General features: G+C 46.4%; 1 protein-coding gene across 1 annotated transcript; it reads left to right on the top strand.

Moving 5' to 3' along the window:
* Positions 1–275: 275 nt before the first annotated feature.
* LOC138584394 (prospero homeobox protein 1-like) lies at positions 276–25,475 on the top strand. The gene is made up of 4 exons (XM_069656620.1): positions 276–2,326; positions 6,207–6,314; positions 11,554–11,748; positions 24,431–25,475. Exons 1-4 carry the CDS (start codon positions 323–325, stop codon positions 24,614–24,616), a joined length of 2,493 nt encoding a protein of 830 aa, XP_069512721.1. The 5' UTR covers positions 276–322; the 3' UTR covers positions 24,617–25,475.
* Positions 25,476–26,220: the final 745 nt, after the last annotated feature.

Genomic DNA, 26,220 nt, shown 5'->3' with positions numbered 1-26,220 from the left:
ACTGTCACTAATTCTAACTGCCTACATTTGACACATACACAGAGTGATTTTCTGATTTTTAAGTTAATACCCATAACATCAGCGCATGCATGTTTCTAGAGGCTGATAGAGTTTTAATTGTTTTAGCCTATGCTTAATGTGGATTTAGTTTTGTAATTGCAGTGTTCTCGGACATGTCCTTCCTTCCTGTGTGAATGAGATTTTGAAAATATTTTTTACCTTGGTGAGTCATACATGTCTGAATTTTTGCCAACAGGTACTCAGAGGCTTTGATCCTAGAGGACTGGGTTTGTGGGATATGGCCCAATAGCAGCAGCCCGTGATGCCGGACCATGACAGCGACTCCCTCCTGAACAGACAGACCAAGCGAAGACGTGTGGACATTGGTGTTAAGAGGACCGTGGGCAGCACAGCCTCCTCCACAGTCGCAGCCACAACAACAACCACTGATAACATTGCCCGCGCCAAAGCAGCCATTTTCAGTGCCATGAACTCTCTGAGCTCCCACTCTCACCACGGATCAGACAACGACTCCATGGAGTGCTCTGTAGTGCAGCCACATGGTGGGCCTGGCGTTGTATCTGCCAGCGACAGCGAGTCCAAGTCCAATGTACTCCGAAAGCTACTGAAGAGGGCCAACTCATACGAGGACACCATGATGCCCTTCCCTGGCACAACCATTATCTCCCAGCTTCTCAAGAATAACATGGCTAAAAATGGAGGCGGACCCGAGAGGGGAGAAAGAGGGGACAGGGGTGATAGAGGGGACGCCGGCTTCCCTGGATCAGGGCTCTCCAATGCAAGTTCAGATGCTCCCCAGGAGGATGCATGCAGTAATTCCTCCCAAGACAGCACCCCTCAAGAATGCTTGTCACCATTTGGTCGTCCACCTGGCCTGGCCGCCTTTGACATCGAACGTCTCAATGATGAACACCTGCGTGCCAAGCGAGCTCGTGTAGAGAACATTATCCGTGGTATGAGCCACTCACCCAGTGTTGTGGTACCTGCTGCCTCACGTCATGAGCGTGACCATGATATGGATGGAGAAAGGGATATGGATCTAGACTGTCCACCCCCTCAGTCTCAGCAACAGGCCCCAAGCAGCCCACGGGGAGGTGAGGTGTGCAGCAGTAGCAGCCGAGAGAACAAGCGTAAGCAGCGTCTGCCTCAGCAACAACAGCAGAGCTTCACCCAACTGGTATGCCAGAGGAAGGAACAGAAGCAGGAGGAGCGACGGCAACTGAAGCTTCAGCTGGAGGACATGCAGAAACAGCTACGCCAGCTGCAGGAGAAGTTCTTTCAGATCTATGACTCAACTGATGACTCGGAACACAACGACCTCCACAACGACCTCCACAATGACATAGGAAACATTTCAGAGGACAGCCCAGCCAGGTCTGACACTGGCGGTGATGACCGGGGAGGAGATGACTTGCGCTCTGACAATGAGATGTCTGACCTGGACCCAGGCCATTTCCTGGACAGGGCGAGGGCATTGCTTCAGGAACAAGCCCTGCTGGGGGAAAGAGAAAAGTCAAGGAGAGAGGGGCTTGGCCGGAGCAAAGGACAGGGAGGTCCAGGCTCCTCAATGCATGCTGAAGGTAAACAGCTGGCCGAAACACTGAAGCAGGAACTCAATTCAGCCATGACCCAGGTGGTGGACACAGTGGTTAAGGTGTTTGCCAAGCCTCCCCGCCCTACACCCCAGCAGGCCTTTCCCCCATTGTCCTTACCTCCTGAAAGATTTCCCACCGTTGTCAATGGAGACAACCCCAACTTCCACACCGCCAACCAGAGGCTGCAGTGCTTCGGTGATGTCATCATTCCCAATCCACTAGACTCCTTTGCCAGCATGCCAGGGATGCCAGGCGCCACCAATGACCAAACCGAGGCACTGCCCTTAGTCGTGAGGAAGACACCCAGTGAGCACCACCATCAATCCTCAGCTGTGGGTGCTCATGGCGGGCACCACCATCCCGCTCTTCACCCCTCCTCGCTCTCTGCCTCCATGGGCTTTAGTCCCCCATCCTTTAGACACCCATTTCCACTGCCCCTCATGGGCTACCCTTTCCAGAGTCCCCTTGGTGGACCCACAGGTGGCTACCCAGGAAAGGACCGTTCCTCACCAGACTCCATGGACCTGTCCCGGGAGACCACCAGCCTCAGGACCAAGATGGCATCGGGTCACCACCTGGGGCACCACCATCGTTCTCTTTCACCAGCGCACCCTGGCAGCACAGCCGAGGGACTCTCCCTGTCTCTCATCAAGTCCGAGTGCGGTGACCTCCAGGACATGGCTGACATCTCACCCTACTCAGGCAGCAATGTATCCTTAAGAAACTGTGTGGAGTGTGTGTGTGTGAGAGAGAGAGATTGTGGGTTAGAGAGGGTTGGAAAGGCAATAGTAGGTGAAAATGTATGACGGTGACTAGATGTTTTTACTCTATGTGGTCCAGTTCAAGTCAAGAAAAATCTGGTTTCAGGTAGTAGGGGGTAGTAGAGACAGGTGCGCATCACTTCATCTGAATCACAAAGAGTTAAAAATCAAATCTTTTTTAGCCTGTTTGAAACTAGCCTAAGAATCTGAGAAATTGTTGATGAATCACTTTTCCTCCCACTGCTGTTCTCTTCGCCATTGTACTGCATTGTTGTATTTATTTTTATACTCATACCTCTTCCTTCTCACAGCACCGAACAGCCTTTTCTTCCTTCTTCAATCCTAAGTGCCTTAAAAGCTTTCTTGTCACATATCACTTACTCACAAAGATTAGGTCCCCACGACATTTACTGCCCCAATTCCTTTTATAAAAAATGGCCTGAAAGAACAAGGAGGGAGATAGCATCCTGAAACTTGGCACACAATGGTGTTATATAGCCTCCCTTATAGGTTAACCCCAGTGTGCCCCAATCATGCCCTACGGATAAAGAGGCTATCCCCTATGGGAGGCTCAAATTGAATCCCCTGGAGACTCAGGACTAATAGCTTAAACAGATACATTCAGTCCCTTCTCTGTTTCCCATTTACCTCCTTAGTCCGTAAGTATTCAACCCCCCTTAACCCTTATGAAAGTTTGATTCTTGGCACACTGGTTATCCTTAGAAAGCATTGTCTTCAAGTCATTAACATTCATTACATTGTTAAGAGATTAATCCGACAGCTGTTTAGGCTCTATTTGTTAAAGAATATGTATATTTAACACTTTGGACACCCTGTTTTTCTCCCTCTCGCTTTTACCTGAGTGCCTAGGCTGTTTCAAGTGTGTGTGTGTGTGTGCATGTGTGTGTGTGTCTTTTGTGTGTGCATGTCACAAAAGGTTCGCCTGAGGACTCAGTAAAGATGTATATTTATGATTGCTTGTGTTTTCTCTTGTGTTCCTCTTATCATCCATCGCTGTTGTAAAAAGCCCACAATCATTGTCGTTTCTTTTCTCTTTTTTTCATTTCATAAAGATCTGTCAACAGCCCGGGGGGCCCTTCGGCTGTTGCTTGGCAGCCAAATACTTCTTTTTTTGTTTTCCCTCCCTGCAACCCCCCCTCCTCCCTGTCTTTTCTTTGAAGCGGACGTTAACAGGTGTTTGCAGCGAGCTGTTTATCTTTCATTACCTCGCCTTGTCTTGTCTTCTGACCCAAGGGTGAACGCTTTCCAGAGATCCATAATCCTTTGCTTCTACGGGCTCCCGATGGAGGGATGAAAAGAGAAAAGGGAGAGAGAGACGTACAGAGACAGAGAGAAAGTAGAAAACAATCAAACAATAACCACATATGCCAGATGCTGTGGCTTTCATAGTAGCATTTATAAATTCAGGGCATTAACAGATGTACTCCTCTAAATGGAAAGATAGGCTGAACAACATGTTGACATTACTTTTTGTTTTTCATCTTTATTTTTGATGAGAGTTTAGTCCACAGGTTTAGGAGCAAAGTTTGGCATTTACAACATATACTGAATTTTTTAAAATTAGAATTAGCGTGACATTTATGAATCAGTGTATTTGCATTTGCACTGTCTCTGTTTGTAGCCGGCTCCATTGATGCTGAATTGTTTGATATTTCTGTAGCTTTCCCTTTTTGTCGGAGCCTCAGAAGACAGAGACAGCTTGACAGACATTTTGCGAGGTGTGTTCAAGTTCACCAGCTTTCGGCAGCGTTACGGAGCAGATGGCTGCTATCAATTTCCCCATTTGTTCTCAGTCCGACTCCAAATATTCTTGTCCTTACACCTGGAATTAGGATGTGCTGCAGCTATTTTCCTCTCATGACTTTGGGCTTTGGGGAAGTGTTGTGAGAATGATGATGTCTTGTCAGATGTGGCAGGCGAACAGTGGGCCAGCTGGTATGAGTGCACCATCATGACAAAATAATAGCCTTGCACGTCACCCCTAAGTCCAATCACAATTACATTTGCAAGCTGTGAGTGAATTGGAGATGAAAATGCCTCATCAGGAGATATGAAGCTTCTTAATTGTCGTCTGAAGGGAGGTGATACTGTGTTTATGGCCGGAGAGTTAAAAACCTGGACGTCTTTGTTTTAAAATAATTTTTAATTTCAATGATAAGGGGAAAGCGATGCTAATCCTAATTGAAAAAGCAAAAACAAATTAATTTAAGTGTAAGTGCACAGCTTTCAGATAAATCCCACCTTGCCTTACTGAAAAAGAGCTCTCTTTTTCTCTCGGTCTCTCTGTCTGAGGATCCATTGTATCCCCTCCACTTGGAGCAGATGGTGTGGTGTGGAGAGTGAAGTGCTGCTCTTTTGGCCAGGCCTGACAGAGTAACACCAGTCTGCCAGGGTTTCCCCCACAAGACCCTCGCTGCGTATACAACCAACTCTCTCTCTCTCCCTGAATCAGACAAAGTAGACAGGGTCTTTAAGGAGCCAGCCCAGTGTGGTTCAGCATTTGCTGGCTTTGCTGTGTAACCCCGAGGCCAAGGGCAATCCAATCTAGCAGCTGATGCCTTCTTCCCGCTCTATAGTTACAGCTACATCTGGACACTTGACTGATTTTAACGATCACAGCCACCCCTGTAGATCATAAATAATGTCGAGCAATGTATTTTGTCCGCTCAAGTGTAAACAGTCTTCATGAAAACTTGGGGTTGTATCTTCTGTGTAATTTAAAGCCCTGTCTGGCTTCTGCATGATGGAAACCCTTGTTGAACAGCCTGAGGTTTTAACATGCAGCCCGCCCCCCTATCCCCGCTCCCTTTTCAATGTCTTATCCTCCAGATTGATATTATCAGATGCATTATACGGCCGTTAATTCACCATGGAAATGGCTTGGGCCGTTCGGTGGCGCAGATGTGTTTCAGTCCCCCCCCATTGCTGGCTGTGTCCAAAGCCTCAGAGCTCCTTCTCCTCCTCCTTCTTTTTGCTCCTCCAAGGGTTTGGCAGCGGCAGAGAGGCTGGGGGGCAGGGGTGGAGCAGAGGGAGGAGGAGGGGGATGTAATTGAAGGTTGGAACCATACTATCCCTCAAGGTGCCCCCACCAGCCCATCTCCTTCCTCTCTGCTGTTCAGTCCAGGCGATCCATTAGGAAGACAAGGCCTCTGACATGTATTTTTGAATACGGCCTGCGCTGGTGTAAGAAGGTTTTTCATGTTGCTTGAGCCAGTGTTTGGGACCATCTCCTGGACCTTGTTTTGTCACTGATATGAAGCCAACATCAGACAGTCATATTCAGGCTTGGCATGTGTTGTCGCCAAGCCATTAGGCCTTCTTGCCCGTCACTGGCGTTAACTGCTGTCTTTGTCTGTGATATGCAAATGTCTCCTTTTTTCTTCTTCCTTTTTTTGGGTGGAGGTTAGCACAGGGTGTAGGCAAAGGCGTTTGCTTACTTTGACTGTGAAATGAGCCTCCTTATGTAAAAGCATCGGCTGTCGTGCTGGCCAGCGTTTTATTTAGCGTGACACTCTCACACCTGAAATGGATGATGGTAATTCCAAACAAATGGTCTTGCTTCGGTGCACTTTCTTCAACCCCCCCCCCCCCCCATCCCCCCCCCCCTGAGCAGTGCTGCATTCATGCCTGAGAGGAAATTTGGTTACCCATCATCCAAATGATTATGTCTTGGTAAACTTACTCCCATTATGAGCACGCACATGTTGTTTAGATAATACTGTATACGCTGATACATTACCTCGATCCACCTTAAGCTGTTTTTCTTCCAAACCCAGTTGTTGATATCCTTAATGGCAACCATTTTCAGATTCAAGAGGGTCTCTCCCCCAATCACCTGAAGAAGGCCAAGCTCATGTTTTTCTACACCCGCTACCCCAGCTCTAATATGCTCAAGATGTTCTTCTCTGATGTCAAGGTAAGTCCAAACACATTCATCCCCTTCATTCCTTAGTTTATAGCTTTTGCCAACACCTTTTTGGTACACTATGACTGTCTCCATTTGAAAATAGTTTGTGGTTCCAGTTGTTCCAATAGCAATACTGGCCTCCGATACTGCCTAAAATGTTGTATTGGGTATCCGCGAGTGTACCAATTCATGCACAGATTCAATACCATAACCAGTAAGCATTGTCTCAGGAGATTGTAATGTAAGTCAAAGCAATCTGAGTTTTCTACCAATATTATCCACCAGTATTTGTTTGTAATCGCACAAGTATTGAAGAGGCACTTGGTATTGGCAAATACTGAAGTCTAGTTACTGGAATCAGTGTCAGGAAGAAAGAATGGCATAGGAAAATCTACTTGTAAGTTCTTAAAATGGTCTAAATATGGATAGCAACCCAGTGCCTGTTGTGCTGCATTTCTGACTTGGACATTTGTCAACCTGGTTTCAAAGAGGAAGTTTATTATTTGTGATGTGCGAGCTTCAGGTGCCGTGAACAGTGAGTGCTTGTCCGTCTCGAAACGAGGCTCTTTCCCTCACTAAGTTATGGTTTTATGCAAAAGATGAAAGAAGAGGAAGTTGAATGGGTTTACATGAGGGAGCTGGAGAGCCTATGAGTATTCTAAAGATAAAGAGCGGGATGAGTAATGGAGGGGTGGAGAGGGCAGCGAGGAGGATGGAGCCTAGAGACGGAGGAGTGGTTATCCGAGCAGGTGTAGTCAGGACGGTTCGACAGAGGGAGGTAGAAGAAGAGAAAGAGTCTGGAATATGGCGAGGGTAAGCCATGGGGAGTTTAATGAAGGAAGTTTGGGGAACAAAGCCCCGATATGTAAGCTGCACGAAAAACAAGCACAACAACACAATGGCCGTTGTTGTGTGTGCGACCGAGTTTGTTTGTGTTAGTGTTGTTTTGTGTGTGTGCCCCTCTCAGACCATACGGAGGGGTAAACATTGTGACATATCCAGGCCATCTTATTCAAATCAGAAGATAAAGGTCCCCTTTTTTCTCCAGCTGCCCTCTCTTGGATGCTTTTGCCACCGACCACGGCTGTGGGTCACACGATTATCTCTCAGCAGATGATTGGTCAGGTTGAAAGGAGGTAGAGATTGGCACCTGTACACGACTCATTAGAACTTCTCAATTTTAAAGCATCCCACAGTGATGTTACTTAGTATCGAATAATTGCAGCAACAATTACCAGTTTAGATTTTAACCATTTTGTTCCACTGACTAATCACCACCAAGTAGGTGGCCTCTTCATGAATGGCCTCATCAGATACTTAAACAAGGTCAAGATAGTTAAGGGGATTATGAGTCACATTGGTTTGTTTTTGTTTTCAGTAGAAGACAATGGACTCCGGCTTTAAGTTAGTAGACATGTATGGGAATGAGACTGACTATCTAATGAGATTCAGCAAGCGAGGCCTCTTAGCGAGCGGCTGTCCTTAGACTTAAGTCTTGAAAGCTAATCAGGTCTCGACTAATCAGGTCTTGACTGTCAAGGACCTAATGAACGTGGGAAGTGGGTTGTCCTCACAACCGGGGGACGCTGTGGCTGTTGTTCCCCTTCAATAAGCTCCTTTTAAGACGGTTGTGACTTTTTTGTGACTTTTGGTGTTTTGGAAATGTTTTGACAGATGTGTCATAATACCATTGTTGATGCCGTTAATGACGGCCAATAGTATCATCGCTGTTGCTTTAAGACGTCTCATTATTCGTGCAGATATTGTTTTGATGAATAATTACAATAGATTATTGTTCTGATTAAACAAATATTTAGTCAATTAATTAAGTCAGCTAAAGTTCTTGGCTTTGCAAAGAGACGTTCATAAGTCATTTGAAAGCACTTTGATGTTTTCTAGATTTAAATGTTGCGTTAATTTGTTGGCAAACACAACCTGAGACAAACACACCTTGCTTTCTTTGTCCATCTGTGGCTGTTTTACTATTCGCACCAGTCATGTGCCATAGTGTATCAAAGGTCAGGAGGGTTTTCCCCTTTTCTATATGTCATTCCTTCTCCTTTCTTTTTTTCGCTGATGGTGGTGGTGGTGGCATGGTATGTGTGCCCTCGGCGGGGCCGGGGAGAAAGAAAAGCCAGCCGCTGGATTTGAGTCGCCGCAGTAACAAAAGCCCGCTTTCCAGGGCCGCTTTTTGTGTGCAGTCAGCCAATAGGCGGCCGGAGATTATCTCCCACAATTCACCCCTGCGAAAACAGGAAACGTTGGAAAGCCCTGATGACTGTGAAGGGGCTTATATGAGAGAGAGAGAGAGAGAGACAGGGAGAGAGGGAGAAAGAGAGAAAGAGTGAGGCCCGTACAGGCTTCTCTGTCTTTCTGCTCTCCTCTCGGGTTGTTCTGGATGTAGCTTAGCACTGTGAGGTCATCTGTGTGCTTTCTGCTCCATTGTTGACCACTGTGTCAGAGAAAGTGTCGGCCAGAGACGAAATTGTCATCCAAATAAACTAAAATATGAATCCGTGAAACCAATTTCATTTTACGTCGTTAAAAATTAGCTAACGTGTGCAGAACTTTGGGACTGACGTTCAAAGTGTTTGAATACTTTCGGCAGGCGACTGATATAGTTTAGACTAAGGTTACTTGAGTGTTTTCCTATTCTGGACTTAAGTATGTGCCTGTGCATGTGCAGAAGATGTGTGTGTGTGCGTGTGTGCGTGTGTGTGTGTGCCACCTTCTATCTTACGCTGTTAGCACTAAGCGCTGACCTTTCACAAGCTCTTGAGTGTGAGTGTGAGAAACACGCTCTTGCTGTCGCTCTCTCATCTGCCTCTCAGCCAGGCGCACACACACACACACACACACACACACACACACACACACACCTTATACATACTAATATGCTCAAACCACATGCATCGACTCAACACACACACACACACACACAAGGACACACATTTCCCTCCCTGCATCTCATGTCTGTGCTGGCTGACCCCTGCCAGCTCTGATTAAGGAGCTGCAGTGATGTGCTCCTTTGAACCGATTCCCTCCTTTTACGCTGAACACACTCGTCCTTAGCCGCTATCAGGGGTCCTCTGTCCCCCCACCAGCAATTTAATGAACCAAGACTGCTGGAAACTGCAGGGGGACTTGCCAAAACGGAGTCCCAGATTTAATTTAATGTAGTGTATTTACCTGCTTAGACAGTAAATATTGAATCTTTTGTGCGCTCCTTGTTGTGATTGAGCTGCAGTTCAGTTCACTTGCACGGGAACTAATACATCTTCTCCTGAGCTGTCGGTATAATAAAGTAATCCTTGTCCAAAGTGACAAATCTATCCGTCACTCGGCTGCGGTGACACCAAAGGTCTCCTGCATGAGCGATGGTAACTCTTTCACTGCCTTTAATCTAAGAATGTGGCGCTCAATCTCGCACGCGCTCAGAAGGGCCCGCATACATCAACACCAATTCTGTAATGTCTAAGATCCACAACCAATATGACTCAATCTGATCTTACACCCGAGGAAAGTTTAATTCGACACTGACAACTTGACAGACATGGTGTTTTTGTGCTCTGTCACACTCCTACTGTCCGCCTCATTGTCTGTGTTTAAGAATAGCCCTGTGCAGCCGCTGTATTTGTAAGTGTCAGTAGTTTGTTTGTTTGACACCGCGATGTCACGACCCCAGCTTGCTGACTGCTCACGTTCCTACCCTCCGCACCCCCCCCCACCACCACCAGTGAAACGCCATTGTCCGACAGCACTGACCTGCACCCGTCCTCCTCTCCTCCCTCCTCCCTCCCTCATTTCCCCATTTATGCTCACCCTGCACTTTACGACAGCCACCATACCACCCCTCCTCCTCCCAAAAAGCCCTGCCAAACAATGTCAAGCGGACTTATTCTTTTTCCACTCTGCCATTATGTCATCTACGGATCATTCCAGAAAGACACGGCCCTCTCCTTTAGCCACGTCCCACCTCGGTCCAACTCTTTCCGTCTGATTCGCCAACTTTTCCGCCTGTCTTTTCTGCCTCGCCCTCCCATCTTCATGTGCCTCTTGCGTGTTTATTTGACTGCCATCCCAGCTCACGGAGAGTGCGTGCGCATGTTTGTGTGTGTCTGTGTGTGTTGTCGAACAATAGCCAGAGCCTAATCTCCATGTCAAAACCGCTCTGCCTCCCCAGCGAGCAGTCTGCTCAGCGTTTAGTAGCGTTTTGTCCCCCCATTCTTCCAGCGCCACAAAAAGAGCAGAGGGGAGGGAGTGACGGCCTGTGTGTATGTGTGTGTTATTTTGTGTGTGTGTGTGTGTGGACGAAGGGTGTGGGTGATGGTTAGGGGTATCAAGCATTTCACAGGGTAGCATTTATGAGATGTAATTTCTGGGGGTCACTGAGGAAAGAAGGTTTTGTTTGTCTGTTTTTAGGGGTTAGATTAAGACTTTCAGCGGGGAATGTAAGGGTGACTGGGCTTTGCTAGTCCTTATCTGGTCTTTGGGATGTTTAGACAGTGTGTTTTCACTGCTGAACCCAGGCGGAAAAAGAGCCAAGACCTAGCCGGGGCTCTTAATAGGTTTACCTCCTCCTATTGAATCCAGCCAAGCGGCACAGATCAGATAGCCACAGTCTTCTGTTATCTCTCTCTTTCTCCGTCCTTCTCTTTTTTTGCTCTTTTTCTTCTCCTTTCTTTCTGCCTGGGAGGTGCGAGGAGAGGGGAGGAGAATCAGGGTGTAATTGGTGAACGGGGTTAAGTACATGTTTGAGCCCCCTGCGGGCCAGGGCGCTTCAGATGATGACTTAATCGTTTTTCTGGTCAATTATGTGTTTGCGGTCTCGCACCCTCCCTCCTTCGCTCCCTTTCCACCTCTCCCTCTCTCCACTCTCGGGGTTATGACAGGGGGGAGGTCTGCTCCCAGTGGGGAAGATGAACCACACACACACACACACTCCCCCTCTTCCCTCCTTGCTAGCTGTCTTACTTAATGTCTCTATTATCTCTCCTCTCTCCACGACTTGTGATCTCTCTTGCTCCCGTCTTTTTTCTTCTTTCTCTCAAGTCTTTTAAGTTCAAACCGCACGCCTCGACTCCCTGGTGGGAAACGAAGCGCTCTCATCCTTACACACATACTCAAATCCAACGGCTTAGTCAGATTAAGACACGGAAGACTTTCCTCTTGCATTTCCATGAAAAGACAAAAATAAATATCACTTGAAATACAGACTCCCTAACCTCTTTCTCATCTTTCATTCCAGTTTAATCGCTGCATAACCTCCCAGCTGATCAAGTGGTTCAGCAACTTCCGGGAGTTCTACTACATTCAGATGGAGAAGTTCGCCCGCCAGTCCATCAACGACGGAGTCACCGGCACCGAGGAGTTGAGCGTCAGCCGAGACTGCGAGCTTTTCCGGGCCCTCAACATGCACTACAACAAGGCCAATGACTTTGAGGTAAAAACCAACACTTGACGCACTTAATGCAGAGTTGTAGAAATAAACTTAATGTTGAGAGCGGATGTGGCTTATATAGAAGAAAACGTTGAATCTCACCTGATACTTCTTTATGCAGATGGTTAGTACGACACCGTCTCATTTTGTCCTTTCTGACGCCGTTCAAAATCTGCACAAAAGGACTATAATGTATATCATCACCATGTTTTGAAAGCTAGCTCTTAGCTTTGTGGCGAGAAGTATAATTATACCCATGTTTTTTTTTATAGAAGTAGGGGAACAAATCAACAAGCTTAGCCTAGTACGTGGCTGACTGCATCAGGTCAATGTGCGGTTTTGTGAGCAATCTGTTACAAGGACTGTCATGAGGCCGATGACAATGTGTTTGAAAGCAGGTGCGCACTGCGGATGTAGGTTAGGACAGCAGATGAGCAGCCCCGCCTACTCCCCGAACAAAGTATCCAGAGCCGTATAGACAGAGAGTCGCGTCAGTGGAGGTCCAATATGCTCCATGATCCGCCATTGCAATGTCGCAACTCTCTCTCTCTACAGCTCTAAAAGTACCGTCACTCAGTCCCCGGTGGTCAGCTAAAAATGACCCAATATCGCAATAGATGGTTTTCTCTGGACAGCAAAAATATAAAGAACATATTTTATTCTAAACTTTGCATGACATAATTCAGCCATATAGAGACGTGAGGAAGTGTCGCCCAATGAGGAAGAAGACTACACCTTGTTTGTTTTGCTTCTTCCTCCCTATTAATTTCCCCTCAGTGGTTCACAGTTTGTCTGTGTGCGTGTTTGTGTGTATGATTCTGAGAAACCGCCTTTTACTTCCCCGTCCTCATTTATTGTGTGTGGTGAGATGTTTATGTGTGTGTGTGTCTTCCAGTGTATTGTTATCATAAATTCTCGGCAGGCAACTTCACCTTTAATGTGTTTCTTTTTATATACTTCTCCTTTTGCCACCGTCTGTGTGTGTGTGTGTAAATGTGTGTGTGTGTGTGTGTAAAACGCTTCAGGATCGCCAGTGCTCTCTCAATGTCAGCTGACAATAGACCTTTAAAAGGCTTGTGTTAAGAAGGACCTGGAGTGATCTGGGTTTGTGTATGTGTGTGTGTCCGTGTGAGATCGAGTCTATGTGTGTGAGTGTTTTGTTGTTGCTGCATTTCCCAGTGTCCTGTTCACCTCGAAGGGTACAGCCGTCCCTTGGACCGGCCTGGCATGCTGGCAAAGCACTTCTCCAGTGTGTGTGTGTGTGTGTGTATGTGTGTGTGTCACTTTGAGGGGGGAAAAAATCTCACTGTTATCAAGGTTAAGCGTCCTACTGTTTTAGTGAGAGGAAGGGGAGAGAAAGAGGGGGAGAGGGGGAAGAGGGAGATGGATAGATAGGGGATAGAGGGTGAGAGCTTGGAGACAAAGGAGAGAGCGATGAAGGGAGGGGTGAGGGAGGGAGAAAGGGAATGGAGGGGAAGGGAAAGGGGAGAAAGAAGGGTAGAGGGAGAGAGGGGGAAAGAGAGATGACGTGCAGGAGAGAAGTGCCCTTGCGAGCAGTGGGAGTTTTGCAGCGCTCACATTTAAAGTGCTTCTCCCTCTTTCTCTCTGTTTATCTCTCTCTGTCCGTTATTTGTCCACTGGGGCTCCTCTGTGTGCACCCAAACACACACACACACACACACACACGCACACTTTGCCACATCCATCTTCGGCCCTCTTAAGGGAGGCTTTGAAAGACTCTGGCAGGCAGAAGCACTCGTATATATGAGGTCTCAATAAGCCCAAAGTCCATCAGAGCAAAGCACAAAGAAAAATGACACGGTGTCTTCTGTTCAGCGGCTCATGACTACGGCAAGGAAGTTTAAATCAAGAATATAAAGTGTAAATGGGTGCAGAAAAGTTTAGATTTTAATAACTTAAGGTGTAAAAGCAGTTCATGTTAAGGAAAACAGCGTTAAAGGATTTTTTTAGTTAGTTATTATTGTTTCGGATTTAATTTTCCTCATGCTGAAGTCATGGCTTATTTTGCGTTAAAAGCTTGTCTCTGTTTCATTATCAAATTATGTTGTGATAAGAGGTACATTATTTTAAACACACTAACAAAAAATAGTATACAGTTATTGGAAAATGTCCCAAAAACAGCCTCATAAAAATGAATTTGTATGTTTTTTATCAGAACACAGGTCAGAGATTTAAAAACTACACCTACTCCCTCGTTGAATAATTCAAAATATGGGAATTGTGTGAATGTAAACTATATGTGCAAATAAAGTTTCCAAATCCCGCTTGTAGTGATGTAAAGTATGCATTTTTTAGACATATCAGTCACATAATTAAACTCCTAAATTCACAATAAATGTGAGCGCAGAGACACTTTCTAACTCCAGCAGATACATTGTGCAGTGCAGCTCAAAAATCCACGCAGAAAAACTATTAACAAACCAAATTTGTGCTTAAAAAAAAACTAGATGAGGCTTGTTTTGCTGAGCATTTGGGAACAATTTAACTTTGTGACATTGTATTTCATATTGAAGAAATTAAAGCGATCCTTTGACTGGTTTGGTAACAGTAAACCATGAGAGACGACCTCTAGAAAGAGGATGTGCAAATCCAAAATGTAAAGGTTTGCACGCAGCACCCCAACGGAAATGCCGTACCTGCCAAAAACACAGATAACATGCCATCTTTCCCCCCCCTCCTTCTGTCTTTCTTTCTGAGTCACATCTCAGACAAGCCCATCATTCTTCTCCTGGCACCAGGAAGCTGCTGTTGAAACAGGCTTAAGGGGAACAGCCTATTTGCATACATAAATGTGAAAATTTGCAAGAAGTCATACAGGGAGGAAAAGAGTGCGGGAGGCCAGGTGAATAAGTCTTCTGTTGGCCGAGGAGGAGGTGCAGCGGTGGAGGAGGAGGGAGGGAGGGGAGGTGTTTTGCATATTAAGGTTTTTTTTTCGCTGGGCAGGTGTCTGAGAGATACAGGAGCTGATTAGAGTTTAGCACAAGGAAAATTTGCCCAGCCATGCAAATTCTAACCCCCCTGACAAACCAACCGCCTTGGTGAGCACGAAGACTCTGTGTGTAAGTGTTTGTGAGTGTGTGTGTGTGTGTGTGTGGGTGTTATTTGTGTGTGTATGACAGCGTGGGTTGTGTGTTTTTTTTTTTTTTTTGCTGTTTGATGTTTGTGTGGGACTGGTGTGTTTGTGTGTGTTACGTATGTGCACGGACACATTTGTTATGTCTTTCCGTCTTGTGTGTTTGTGTGTGCGTGTGTGCGTGTGTGTGTGTGTGTGAGTCATAGAGGTAACACTGAGATGGAAATGTACTGGATGTGTATCAGGATGCCCCCAAGGCCCTTTTCTGTGGATCTCTCCCCTTTCTCCTCCACCTCCTCCTCCTCCTCCTCCTCCTCTTCTTCCTCCCCTACCTGCCTGCACCACCACTTGAAACAGGAGCCTACGCAGATTCAGCAAGCACACACACACACACACACATCAAGTTTTCCCTTTGCCAGATTCTGCATCATCAAAGTTCCATCCACCTTGGTGGCGTCTTTGGAATGAATATGTCCTCTGTTTCAGCGATCACACACGCACACACACACACATTTACACACACACACACACACACACACACACACACACACACACACACACGTCTGTGGCCTTTCTTGTTTGATGCTAATCTGCTCTGTCACTGTGCTGGCCTAATACGCTCCCCATCTCCCTCCCAGCTCCTCTTTTGTCGCGATTGTTTCCCCTTTTTCCTTTCATATCCCTCCTCCCTCGCTCCCTCTCGTCGTTCTCTCTTCCTTCTGTTGCCTCTTTCCTTTCATTCTTTCATCCTCCTCTTTTGCATGTCTTCCGTTATCCCCCCCCCCCCTCCTCCTCCTCTCCCTCGCTTTTTCCCCCCATTAGGAAGTTTTAATGGCATAATTGTCACATTCCTTCTGGCACAATGAACACCAGCGGTAATTAAAGAGCTTGCCGTTAATTACCTAGACCCCGGCTCTCTACTTTCCTCTTTTCTCAGCCCCCCTCCTGATCCCCCCTCTCTTCTTCTCTTTCTTCTCCGCTTCTCATTCACTCTGTCCATCGCCATCAAAGTCCCTCCGAAAACACACACACACACACACACACCCCGGCCTCCCAAAGCCTTGACTTTGAGCGAGCAGCGCTTTCATGTGAGGACTCAAGTGAAAATTCTCGCTTAGTGTCCTTTTCTTTTTTACTCGGGAGCCCCCCTCTGTCTGTCTTTGAACCCCCAATGACAACACACATCATCTTTCATAAGACAGGAATGTGTGTGACCTCGTAATGGGTTACAGAGAGAGAGAGGGAGAGAGAGGGAGAGAGAGAGAGAGAGAGAGAGAGAGGGGCAGTTTTATGATGGCTCTGGGAAACTCTCAGATTTCCATAAGACAGACGAGGCCAAGTTTCCTCTGTCAGTGACCACTCCTCCCACAGAGGACACACACACACACACACCTGGGCATTTAAAAGAGGAAGTCCCTATGATCTCCAGGTGAGAGGGAGGTACCAGCGAACCGCACACACACACACACGCTAGTATCGTGTGTCCTCTCTTATCAGCTGCTCTTTCTCCTGTTAGAAAGACGTCTCACTCCTTTTGTCTCTCTTCCTCTTTTGTCTGTCCATCCGTCTGTCATCCCTCTATTCGAATTGTTATCACCCTTCCAAAAGAAGTGCTCTGTTTTTTACCCAAAGTGCCCAAATAATGAGAGAAAACTTGCAAAAAGTGACTTTTTCGCTCATGTTTCCTCACCGAGCTCTCTTCCTCCCTCTCTTTCCCACTATTATCCTCTCTTCCTCTCTTTTATCCTCACTTCCTTCCTCTTTTATCCTCTCTTCCTACATCTTTTTCCCCTCTATTATCCTCTCTTCCTCCCCCCGTTTCCCCCCAGATTTTCCTCCCGCTGTATCTCCATCTCCCTCCTTCCCGCTCTCTCCGCGTCTCTCCAACTCTCCATCCATTACCGGAGCCACAGAGAGCCGAGAGCAGATGCTGTCTGTCCAACCGCCGTGCCCCATAGCATTGTGTGCTTCACCTCTCCTTCCCCCCTCGCTCCCTCGTTCCTCCTCTTCACGTCCCTCTCGGGGGCTCCATTTGTTCTCCACCCAGAGAGGCTAATGTCTGTTTTCTCCTCCTCCATCTCCTCCTGCTTTTCCCCTCCCTGTCTTACACTTCTTCATCCCTGTCCTTTTTTTTTGGTTTGGGAGGACACCCTGTCAGTGTGTGTGTGTGTGTGTGTGTGTGTGGGGTGTGGGGTGTGTCTTTGACCGGGGTACGACCTCCGGGAATTTGGGGTGAAAAGGTCACGGCCGTTGCACCACACACAATCAAAGGCGCAGATACATAAACATTTATAAACATAAATGAGTACTTAAAAACACACACTTGCACACAGGTGTGATGTTTCAGAGAAAAAGGCTCTAGGGTTCTCTTTGAAGAGCGATTGAAGACGAAAAGACGTAGAAGACGGAGGGAGAGAGATGAAAAAGCGGGGGGTATAGATTTAAGTTCAGAGCTGCCAAAAATACAACCGATACAACAATTTGCCAGTGGGTTTATGTCAACTACACACACACATACACACACACACCTCTCCTTAACTTCGTTCTCCCCCTTGTTCCCCTTTCTCTACCGCTCCCATTAAGAAAGACTTTAGCGCACCAAACTCCCCTACATGTGAATTTATCAGGACTGTATCTTACACATCTTATAGAGTGGCAATTAATGCAGTGAAGTGTGTGCTGTCCTTGTATATCCACATGCAATCGTGTGTGTGTGTGTGTTTGCACAGTAGACACACAAGCTCCCGTTTGAGGTGGTGCAATTAAGGCCGTAATGATGACCTGAGGAAAAGGGGCCGACTTAACCTTGTGTTTATCATCTTCAGCGTGAATCGAAGAGCAGTTTTGATCAATGATAATAGGAGATTCTCACAGAAACATGCGCCACTTTTATACTGAAGGTGTAATAACTCTTTGACAGTAACAGGTTAAAAAAAAGGCTGTTTTACTAAAATGTTAAAAAAAAAGTGACGCTAAAGCAGTTTTATTTCCCAGGTGTGGGGATATCATCAGGTATGACGGACGTTAATGGCATAAGAAATTCAACAGCAATGTGCCTGATATTCTTGATATTTCTTTCTAACAAATAATGCCCTTAAAAGAAGCATATTATAGAGCTAAAATCAAAGCAAATAAAAACTAAAATATCAGACGTTAGTTAGAAAATTTGTACCCAGGTCGTCCCTGTGGTAAATTTATTATACCGTTAGGAAAAAAAGAACAAATCCACAGATATCGCAGACTTTCCCTCTTCCATCATTTCTGACTCGTCTTGGCTTTTTCGTTCTCGTAATAAGAACAGTTAAGGAAAGAAAGGAAGCGCTAGCAGGATCATCTGCCTCTCAGTGAATAGCCGGGGGCTATTGAGGGCCCCCGTTTGACGTAGCCTGACAGGTCTTTTCTTCAACGCGTAGTGCGTGTGTGTGTGTGAGGGAGAATAAACCACTTTATTCTGCGCACTGATTAAATGACCAGAGCTGTGCGTGTGTGCGTGTGTGTGTTCAGAGCCTGGGGGCACCAGGGGTGGTAGGGAATCACTTAAACATAAAGAACTACATGATCCCCTCTCTCCTTTTCTCACCTGCTCTCACACACACAAACATATCCTCTCACTGCGCTCGTCCAACACTTGACTCCCCCTCCTCCTCCTCCTCCTCCTACTCCCTTCTTCTCTCCTCTCCTCCCTCCTTCTGTCCCTGGTCACCTTGTGAGGGGCAGCCTGCTCTGTGGCACAGCTGCTGATTATGTCATTATTTCTGGACCATTTTGGTCTCTCTCCGTGTGTGTGTGTGTGTGCTTGTGTGTGTGAGACTAATGAAGCGTGGCAAAGGGACTCATGCCAAAATGACCAGGGCGTGCATCAGAGCTGCAGATGTGTCAAAGCAACCCCCCATTTTCACACACACACCAAACACACACGCTTCCCATTTTCCCTACCGATGCCAAACTCTCCCTCCTTCAATCCAATCTGCACTTTTATTTTCTTTCTTCTGCTGCCATCTTGTTCTCTCCTTCCTCTCTCCTTCCATCCATCTTCCATCCTCCCTCCTTAGCCGCAGCTTCTTGCTCCCCATCCTTTATTGTTCCCCCGCCCACCCACACCCTCCTTCCCCTCCAACCCTTCTATTCTTCCTCACCCTCCCTCCCTCTGTTCTCCTCCTCTCCAGATGTCCTGTTCCTATCTTCCAGACTCCCTTGCTCCTTTCTTTCCCTTCTGCCTCCTGCTCTCTCGGTCTCTCAGAGCCGGGTTGACTTCCTGACCTCCAGAGGCCCCTGTTACAGCGCTCCATGCCCCCCCTTCGTTTTAGATCACTTTCTCTCCGCCTGTGTCGGCCATACAAGCTCAAACGATGAATTTTTAAGTCTCTACAAGAGGGCTTGAACTGTGATTTCTGGCTTCCCCTGCTGTTTGCAATTCTTTTGAGTAGAGATTATTTTTTGTCTGTTGTTAGCTTAAAATAAAGCTATCAACCACAGCAACAACCCCCAATCTCTATAGAGCGAGGGATAGCACGAGGGGAGGAAAGACATGTCAGAGAGGCCCTGATATGATATGAATTAGCCTGTGTGTGTAAGTGTGTGTGTGCATGTGTAGGAGTGGGGGGTTGAGGCAAGTAAAGGTGGAGGGAGGAGCGAGGAAGATGGGAAAGGAGAACGACTTCATCAGTGTCTTTGACCCTGTCCCGTCCTTGACTCCCTGGCGGAGGTGCACCTTGAGAAGAGCCCATGTGACGCTAGCGCTCATGCTCGCATACGTATACACACACACCAGACAGAAAGACGCACACACAAACACGTACGTGGATACACAGCCCCTCAAGGCTCCATGTTCTCAAGGCTATCAGTGGAGTGAGGGTGGCTGGTGTTTGCTCAGCTTTGAGGCCTGTTTCCCGTCCCAGAAGTCGCCTTAGCAAGAAGAAAACAACGCACACGTCACGGATGAAAGGTTTTAGATGCACTTAGGAAAAGTCAAAGGCTGAGAAGCACAGAAAATACAGGAAATGTGGCACTTGGGAAGGACATAATCAAGCAAAGTATCCACTGCAAGTCAGTCCTCGCTTGTTGGTTGGACTCTTCAGATGTGTCACAGTCTTATCAGCAGGAGAGGGGGGTTGGGGACAAGTGCAGTGAGGGGTAGGAAGAAAGGGGACATGGGTTGTGTTTGCCCAAAGTGACAGTGTGGTCCAAGGGCTTATCAAGGCCTTTGTAGATTATTGATCAGAGCAGATACGTGAGGCACAGGGGCCACTGTGTGAGTGTGTGTTCGAGGTTCGGGAAGCTCTGGCTTGACTCACTGAAATGTCACAAGCGTGCTCAACTCTTGTTTTTGAACGTGAGTTTCGCTGTCAGCAGAACTGAGGATTTTCTTAAGATACAGTGACAGCAAAAAACAAGGAACACATCAATGCCAGAGGGACCGGTCTATGGCATTCAGTGCAGTACAGAAGTCTATTAATTTCCCTCTCTTACGCACCAATAGAAACCAGTCCCTCAAGGAAGTCAGGTTGTAGTAATCGCAACAAGTTATTTCAACCAATCTGGTGCGATGGTCTCTCCTTCAGAAGCTTCTTACTCCAGCCTGGAACTAGCTGCAGGAATATCAGACATTTTAGGTGGCAATATCTGGGTGAATGGACTGACAAACGAGTACAATGACAGAAAAAGCATGGGAAGTGTTGGTATTCCCAGGCCGCGTTGGGGTTAGGAATTAACCTGGCCTGCAGCGGGGGCTTATGTTGTGTCCCTGCGTTTCATCCTTCAAGGCTGCAGCTCGCTCGCGCACACACTGACTTCCACACACAGCCTTATCTTCCAGGGTCTCGTCTTGTTTGGCCAACGCTGTGCAAATAGAAGGTGCAATACATCTCCTGACAGTTCCCAAAAGCAAAGGGGGAGAAACATGTTGGCCAAACAAACAGGCAACCCTGAGTCACCGAGAGAGAAGAGATTTCTCAGGCTTTAACCAGTAGTTCAAGCACAGTGTGTGTGTGTGTAACAGTAGCCTTTATTTGAGGGCTCGGGCCTCTGGCAACCTTTTTAAACGTTCGTCTAAGCAGTCTTAAGACAGGGGGCCGCGGCTGGAGTGAATAGCTCCCAGCAAGCCGTCCACAGGCTCCTATTGTCCTCCGTCATATTTTATTATCTCATCAAAAAGCAGGAAATCCGATTCCCTCTCTCTGAAAAAGAGCTTATCCTTCTGTCTCAAAGCAACCTGTCACGAGAGAGGGAGATGGAGAGAGGTGGAGAGAATGGGGGAGAGAGTTGTGGGGGGAGAAGGGGTAGTCGGTGAATGAGAGTGATTAACTGCCTTATAGCTGCCTCCTGTCAGAGAAGACCCTCTTTCTTTTTCTTCCTTCCTTCCTTCTTCATTGATGGCAATTACCCAACACAGAATAATGCAAAGGTTATGGAAGTGTGCAGCTTTGTCTCTTTTGCTGATCCTTTCCTCCCTTTTTCCCTCTCTGCCTCCTCCTCTCATATTGTGTTACACAGGGGTAGAGCAACAGTAATATCCTTTTTCATGAATGCTTTTGTTTTTTTGATCCCCCCTTTCCGCCACACATACACACACTTCCATCCTCTGTCTTTTTCGCACCTTCCCGTAAAACAAAACCACTTGCTTTCAGAACGCCATATGATTTCATTAACAGTAAGAGCATTGCGTAATTTTGTGACATGTATCTGAACTGAGACAGCTAGATTTGACAATGCTGTTTATGAGCTAAAAAAAAACGTTTCCACACTAGTTCCAGTTGTTTTCCGGTCGTGTGTCGTGTTGATTTAAAGCTTCAAAACCACCGGCCATCGTTGAACATGCTTCACCTTAATTAATCATTTTCCAAAACATAATGTCCCACTCTAAAACTCAAAGCGATTTCAGATTCATCCAGTCTGGCAACTGTTTTCAGGTGACAAAAATACAGGTATAGTGTGGACCATATCCCTAAGAAAAGAAATATTGCCGGCAAAATCTGGCCGTACTTTCAGTCACCTTGTTTGCCTTATCCAGGCGTCATTCCACACACACACACACACACACTCAACCCTCCATCCTTCCCTCTATACCATTTTTTATGGATACTCTCCCTCCCTCCCTCTCTCTTCCCCTCCTGGTACATCTGTCCTTTAATTTTGGGCTCTGCTGAGAAGTTGTTAAAAAGGCCTATGAAATATGTATGAAGGATTGTGAGCCACGCGATTGGCCCCATTTACCGGACAGCCGAGCGAATGAACGGCCACACTGGATAATCCCCCACAATGCCTCTGGAACAAAGGCCCAACAGCTGACCCTAGAGAGAGAGAGATGAAGAGGGGGGAGTGAGGAGGAGGAGGAGGGGGATAGAGTGGGACAAGGGAGGGGTTGCAAACAGTTAAGGCTCACTGCTTGCTCACATACAAGACTCACAAAACAAAGGCTTGTGGGACAGGAATAACTCTCTCTCCTTAGACTCTTCTCAGCCCCTCCTTCTCCTGCCATCTCTCTCTCCCTCCCTCCCATTCTCTCTCCCCCTCGCTCTCTCAGTCAAGAGGATCTGAAATACCAATACCCTTTTCTCCTTGACATTGCTTTCTCCTTGCAGTCAGCGTTTTGCTGTCCTTTTATAGTCAAAACGTCAGGAGAAATTCCATGCAGGAATATTCTTAGTAATGCGGCACTCCCTGCGTCTAACAGCCAGGGCGCCGCGCTGCACCGGCCGGTTAGCGAGGGAAAAGGTGCGCATACACCACGCAGACACACAAAGTTGCCCTCTCGCTGGGGTCATTGTGCCAGTATTTCAACAATGACAGCAGCCCAAACAATGAATTATACCCGCTTCAGAGGGGAATTCAATATTTGGGGAATTGGGTTAGCTTGTGTGTTTTCGTTCTCGCTCTCTGCCAAACAAACACACACACCAGTTTTACAAGCTCCTTATTCACGACTCACCTTTTCACTCCAGCAGCGGCCACAGATATACACACACCACACACACGGGCATCTTAGCCTCCATTCATCACCCTGAGGGGGGCGGCTGGCTGTCCCATGTGTGCATAAGAGTATGTGTGTGTATGTGAAGAGGCATGCCTGTGTGTGTACATGTCCGACTATGTCTGTGTGTGTTACAGTGGCCACTAACCTTGCTGTGTCCTGACACTCCTGATGAGTATCTGCAGGACACTGGAGGAGAGGAGCGGAGCGCGCACTGTCAGGCGTTTGGGCAAGCTACTGCTGCTGTATGTGTGTGTGAGACTGCGTGTGTGTGTTTGTGTGAGTGCGAGCATCAAGGGAGGCGGGCAGGGAGACAGTCAGCATTATCCAAGCAGGTGACCCCTGAAGGCTGCGTCGCCCCGGAGCTTTGAGTCGAGGAAAGAGACTCAGCCAAATACACCCGGGTAGCTAATGTGTGTGTGTGTGTGTAGCATTATGTCGAGCTCTGTAACAGTACAGGATGTGTCATCTCCTTGGCACAAGGAGGTGTGCGCACTGGTGTGTGTGCTCACGCTTGCCTGAGTGTGTGTGTGTGTGTGACAGAGTGTTGGCTTGGGGGAAGGTGTCACAGATCTTTGCCAGACTAATCATCTCCATGGTGTCGGTGAGCGCTGCTGTCAGGGACACTAAAGAGGCGGCGTGTCTCCCCGTTCCCAAAGCATTTAGTACTTCCTCTTTCGCCAGCACCGCTCCGCCGCTCTTCACTCAGCTCCGCTCTCTTGTTTGGTCACAGATTTACAGTGGGACTCATAAAGATGTCACGCTCGCCCTGTGGTGAGGAGGGGAAGTGGGAGGTGTGAGAAACCTGAGAATTCAGAAGAAGTGACTTTTCTCAGGCTGATGGCTTTTAAGGAAGTAGATACTCAAGACATAGGAGATTTATGGTTTTACATCCACTGTGAAAATATGAATATATTCTACACCGCAGTGAGACTAATTCAAGACAGCTCTGCTGTGAAATTATAGTGCTCTGAAGGGGAAGGAGTTCTTTGGGGCCTTCAAGGTTTCAGAAGTAAAAGTTTTTTGCTCAGACAATGTCAGGTGACTGGCAGTTAGGGCACCCAAAACAGGAAACTCTCTTTACTTTGGCTTTTACTGTATAGGACAGCTGGAGAGAGGCAGTAAATGTGGGGAGTAGAGAGAGGTGGACGGCATGCACCAAATGATCGTCAGACCGGGAGTCAAGCCTGCGATCGGTGCGTCAAGGACTGTAGCCTCTGTGTACATGGGGTGCCTGCTCTACCAACTCAGCTAAAACAGCGCCCCACTCCCAAAGAGTACTTAATAAATAATAAGCTTAATTTGTACCACCCTAAGCCCTCATTTGTACCACTCACAGAGAACTGAAGATTAGGCTTGTGGGTACTGTAGTCTTTAAATCTTTCCAACATATCAAACTGATGGGAACAGAAGAAAAAAAATGGTGGCCATGATATAAACATAAAGTATCTCCAAGTTATCAGTGACATCTGTATGACTAAACTAGGAAATGGTCAGTTCCAGATCAACAAGCCCACAATGAATGACATAATAGGCTTATGGCCATTTTTGCCCTCTTAACAGTTTGTCATAAGTACTACCATAGATTAACGACCATTCCTTACCTTCCTGTGTCTGTACAGGTGCCTGATCGCTTCCTAGAGGTGGCCGAGATCACACTGAGGGAGTTCTTTAACGCCATCGTGGCCGGCAAAGACGTGGACCCGTCCTGGAAGAAGGCCATCTACAAGGTCATCTGCAAACTGGACAGCGAGGTTCCCGAGATCTTCAAGTCCCCCAACTGTCTCCAAGAGCTTCTACACGAGTAAATTTATCCTCCTCCTCCTCTTCCTTCTCCTCGCTCGACGCTTTGTGCTTTTTTAAATTTCCTTGATTTCATAGAATTTCAAAATATTCTTTTTTTGTTTTCTCTTTTCCCAACCTTTACTTTTGATTTCCTGTTTTTATTTTTGAATGTATGAAAGTTATGAAGTAGCATTCCCAATCTGAAGCCTCTGTGGCAGTTCCTAAATGACCTAGCTATTGTGTTGTTGTTCTTATATGATAATTATCATGATGGTTATTATTTGTTTTTGTTTTTCTATGATTCTGAACTGAAGAGACTCTAATCTTATTGGGTGTTTTTTTTTTTTTTTTTTTGGACTGTGTGAACCCTTATCCGTTTGGCCTGTTTTATGATCAACACTAACTAAAGCGGAAGGAGTCCCAAAACACAACTAAGAACATAGGCTGGGTTCCCTAAAGACTTCACTCATGGCACCCTGGGGTGTCCCTCCAAACCAGTGAGCGTCCAAATGAACTGTCAAATTGGGTGCCCAATAGACTGTGCTACTGAAGATGTCCCCAACAGGACAGTCACACACACACACACGCACACAAAAACAAGGCTTGGTGAGGTTAATGACTGGACTCAGACTGGACTCGTTGTCCTGGTCTTGGGACTTGGACTGGTTTCAAATAGCTACTGAGCTCTACCATGTTTTGAAGTGTGTTTTTCCCTGCAAGTAGGGCATTGTTTATTGGCTGTACATTATTATTTTGATGATTATTATTGTTGTTGTTTATGATTATTATTTGTCATCACTGCTTGCTGAAGATTGGCACTTCGAGATTTGTTTGTCCCTTGATGCCGTTGCAGAAAAAAATAAATTATTGCTATTAATATTATTCCACAAGAGTTTAGACTCCGAAATATTTTACCCCCATCCCCCATCGTTTTCCTTACTCTTGTTTCGTGTTTGTTCATCTCTGAGGTGGACTTTGACTTTGTTTATTTTTGACTTTTATTTTGGTGGTCAGGCTCTGCTGCAACTTACCTGGAAAGTGATTCCATTTGGGGTCTTAATAGAGGACCATCAGATTGGTCAATATACACCTGTAGTAACTAGATTTTCCTTGACAGAAATAGATGAAGTAAACGGTGCAGAAGTTAAAAAAAAAAGGAGGAAATTATAGAAATGCAGAAGAGTGGCCTTTAGGTGCGTAACTGGCTTATCTTAAGAGGCCAAATTTCCATAGCCACTCCAGCTTTGAAAACTGAACTGCTCTCACTTAACAGACAAATCTTTCTGATATAAAACATATTTGTCATTTGAACATCAACAATATTTTTTGTCTTTATTGCACTGTTTACTAAATAGCTCAAGAGCGAGACAAAGTCAGCCTGTTTATAGGGCAGACTTTTATTGTGATAAGCCTGTACAAGGTGTAAATTAGATTATGAAGTTATTTCCATAGCCGTTGATACTTGAATATATCAGAATACTGTGGCAATCTAAAGTGCAGTGTGGCTGAAACAATAGATAAATGAATACATACAAATAGAGGTAAAAAAGAGAGAACGATCATTCAAGGAGGGCAAAGAGAGAAGGGGAATAAAAACTGAAATTTGGGCATTCATTAATTCTGCTTC

This window comes from Semicossyphus pulcher, unplaced genomic scaffold (genome assembly GCF_022749685.1).
Source record: "Semicossyphus pulcher isolate SPU_LCO1_2020_fin unplaced genomic scaffold, fSemPul1.0.p SCAF_11, whole genome shotgun sequence".
Classification (NCBI taxonomy): domain Eukaryota; kingdom Metazoa; phylum Chordata; class Actinopteri; order Labriformes; family Labridae; genus Semicossyphus; species Semicossyphus pulcher.
This window is presented reverse-complemented; position numbering and strand designations above follow the sequence as displayed.

What these genes read in the sequence shown, in the direction of transcription:
- LOC138584394 (XM_069656620.1), top strand. Translation starts at nt 323, where the DNA reads ATGCCGGACCATGACAGCGACTCCCTCCTGAACAGACAGACCAAGCGA. An exon ending in TGTTCTTCTCTGATGTCAAG is followed by an intron (nt 6,315 to 11,553) that starts GTAAGTCCAAAC and finishes CTTTCATTCCAG; the next exon opens with TTTAATCGCTGCATAACCTC. An exon ending in ACAAGGCCAATGACTTTGAG is followed by an intron (nt 11,749 to 24,430) that starts GTAAAAACCAAC and finishes GTGTCTGTACAG; the next exon opens with GTGCCTGATCGCTTCCTAGA.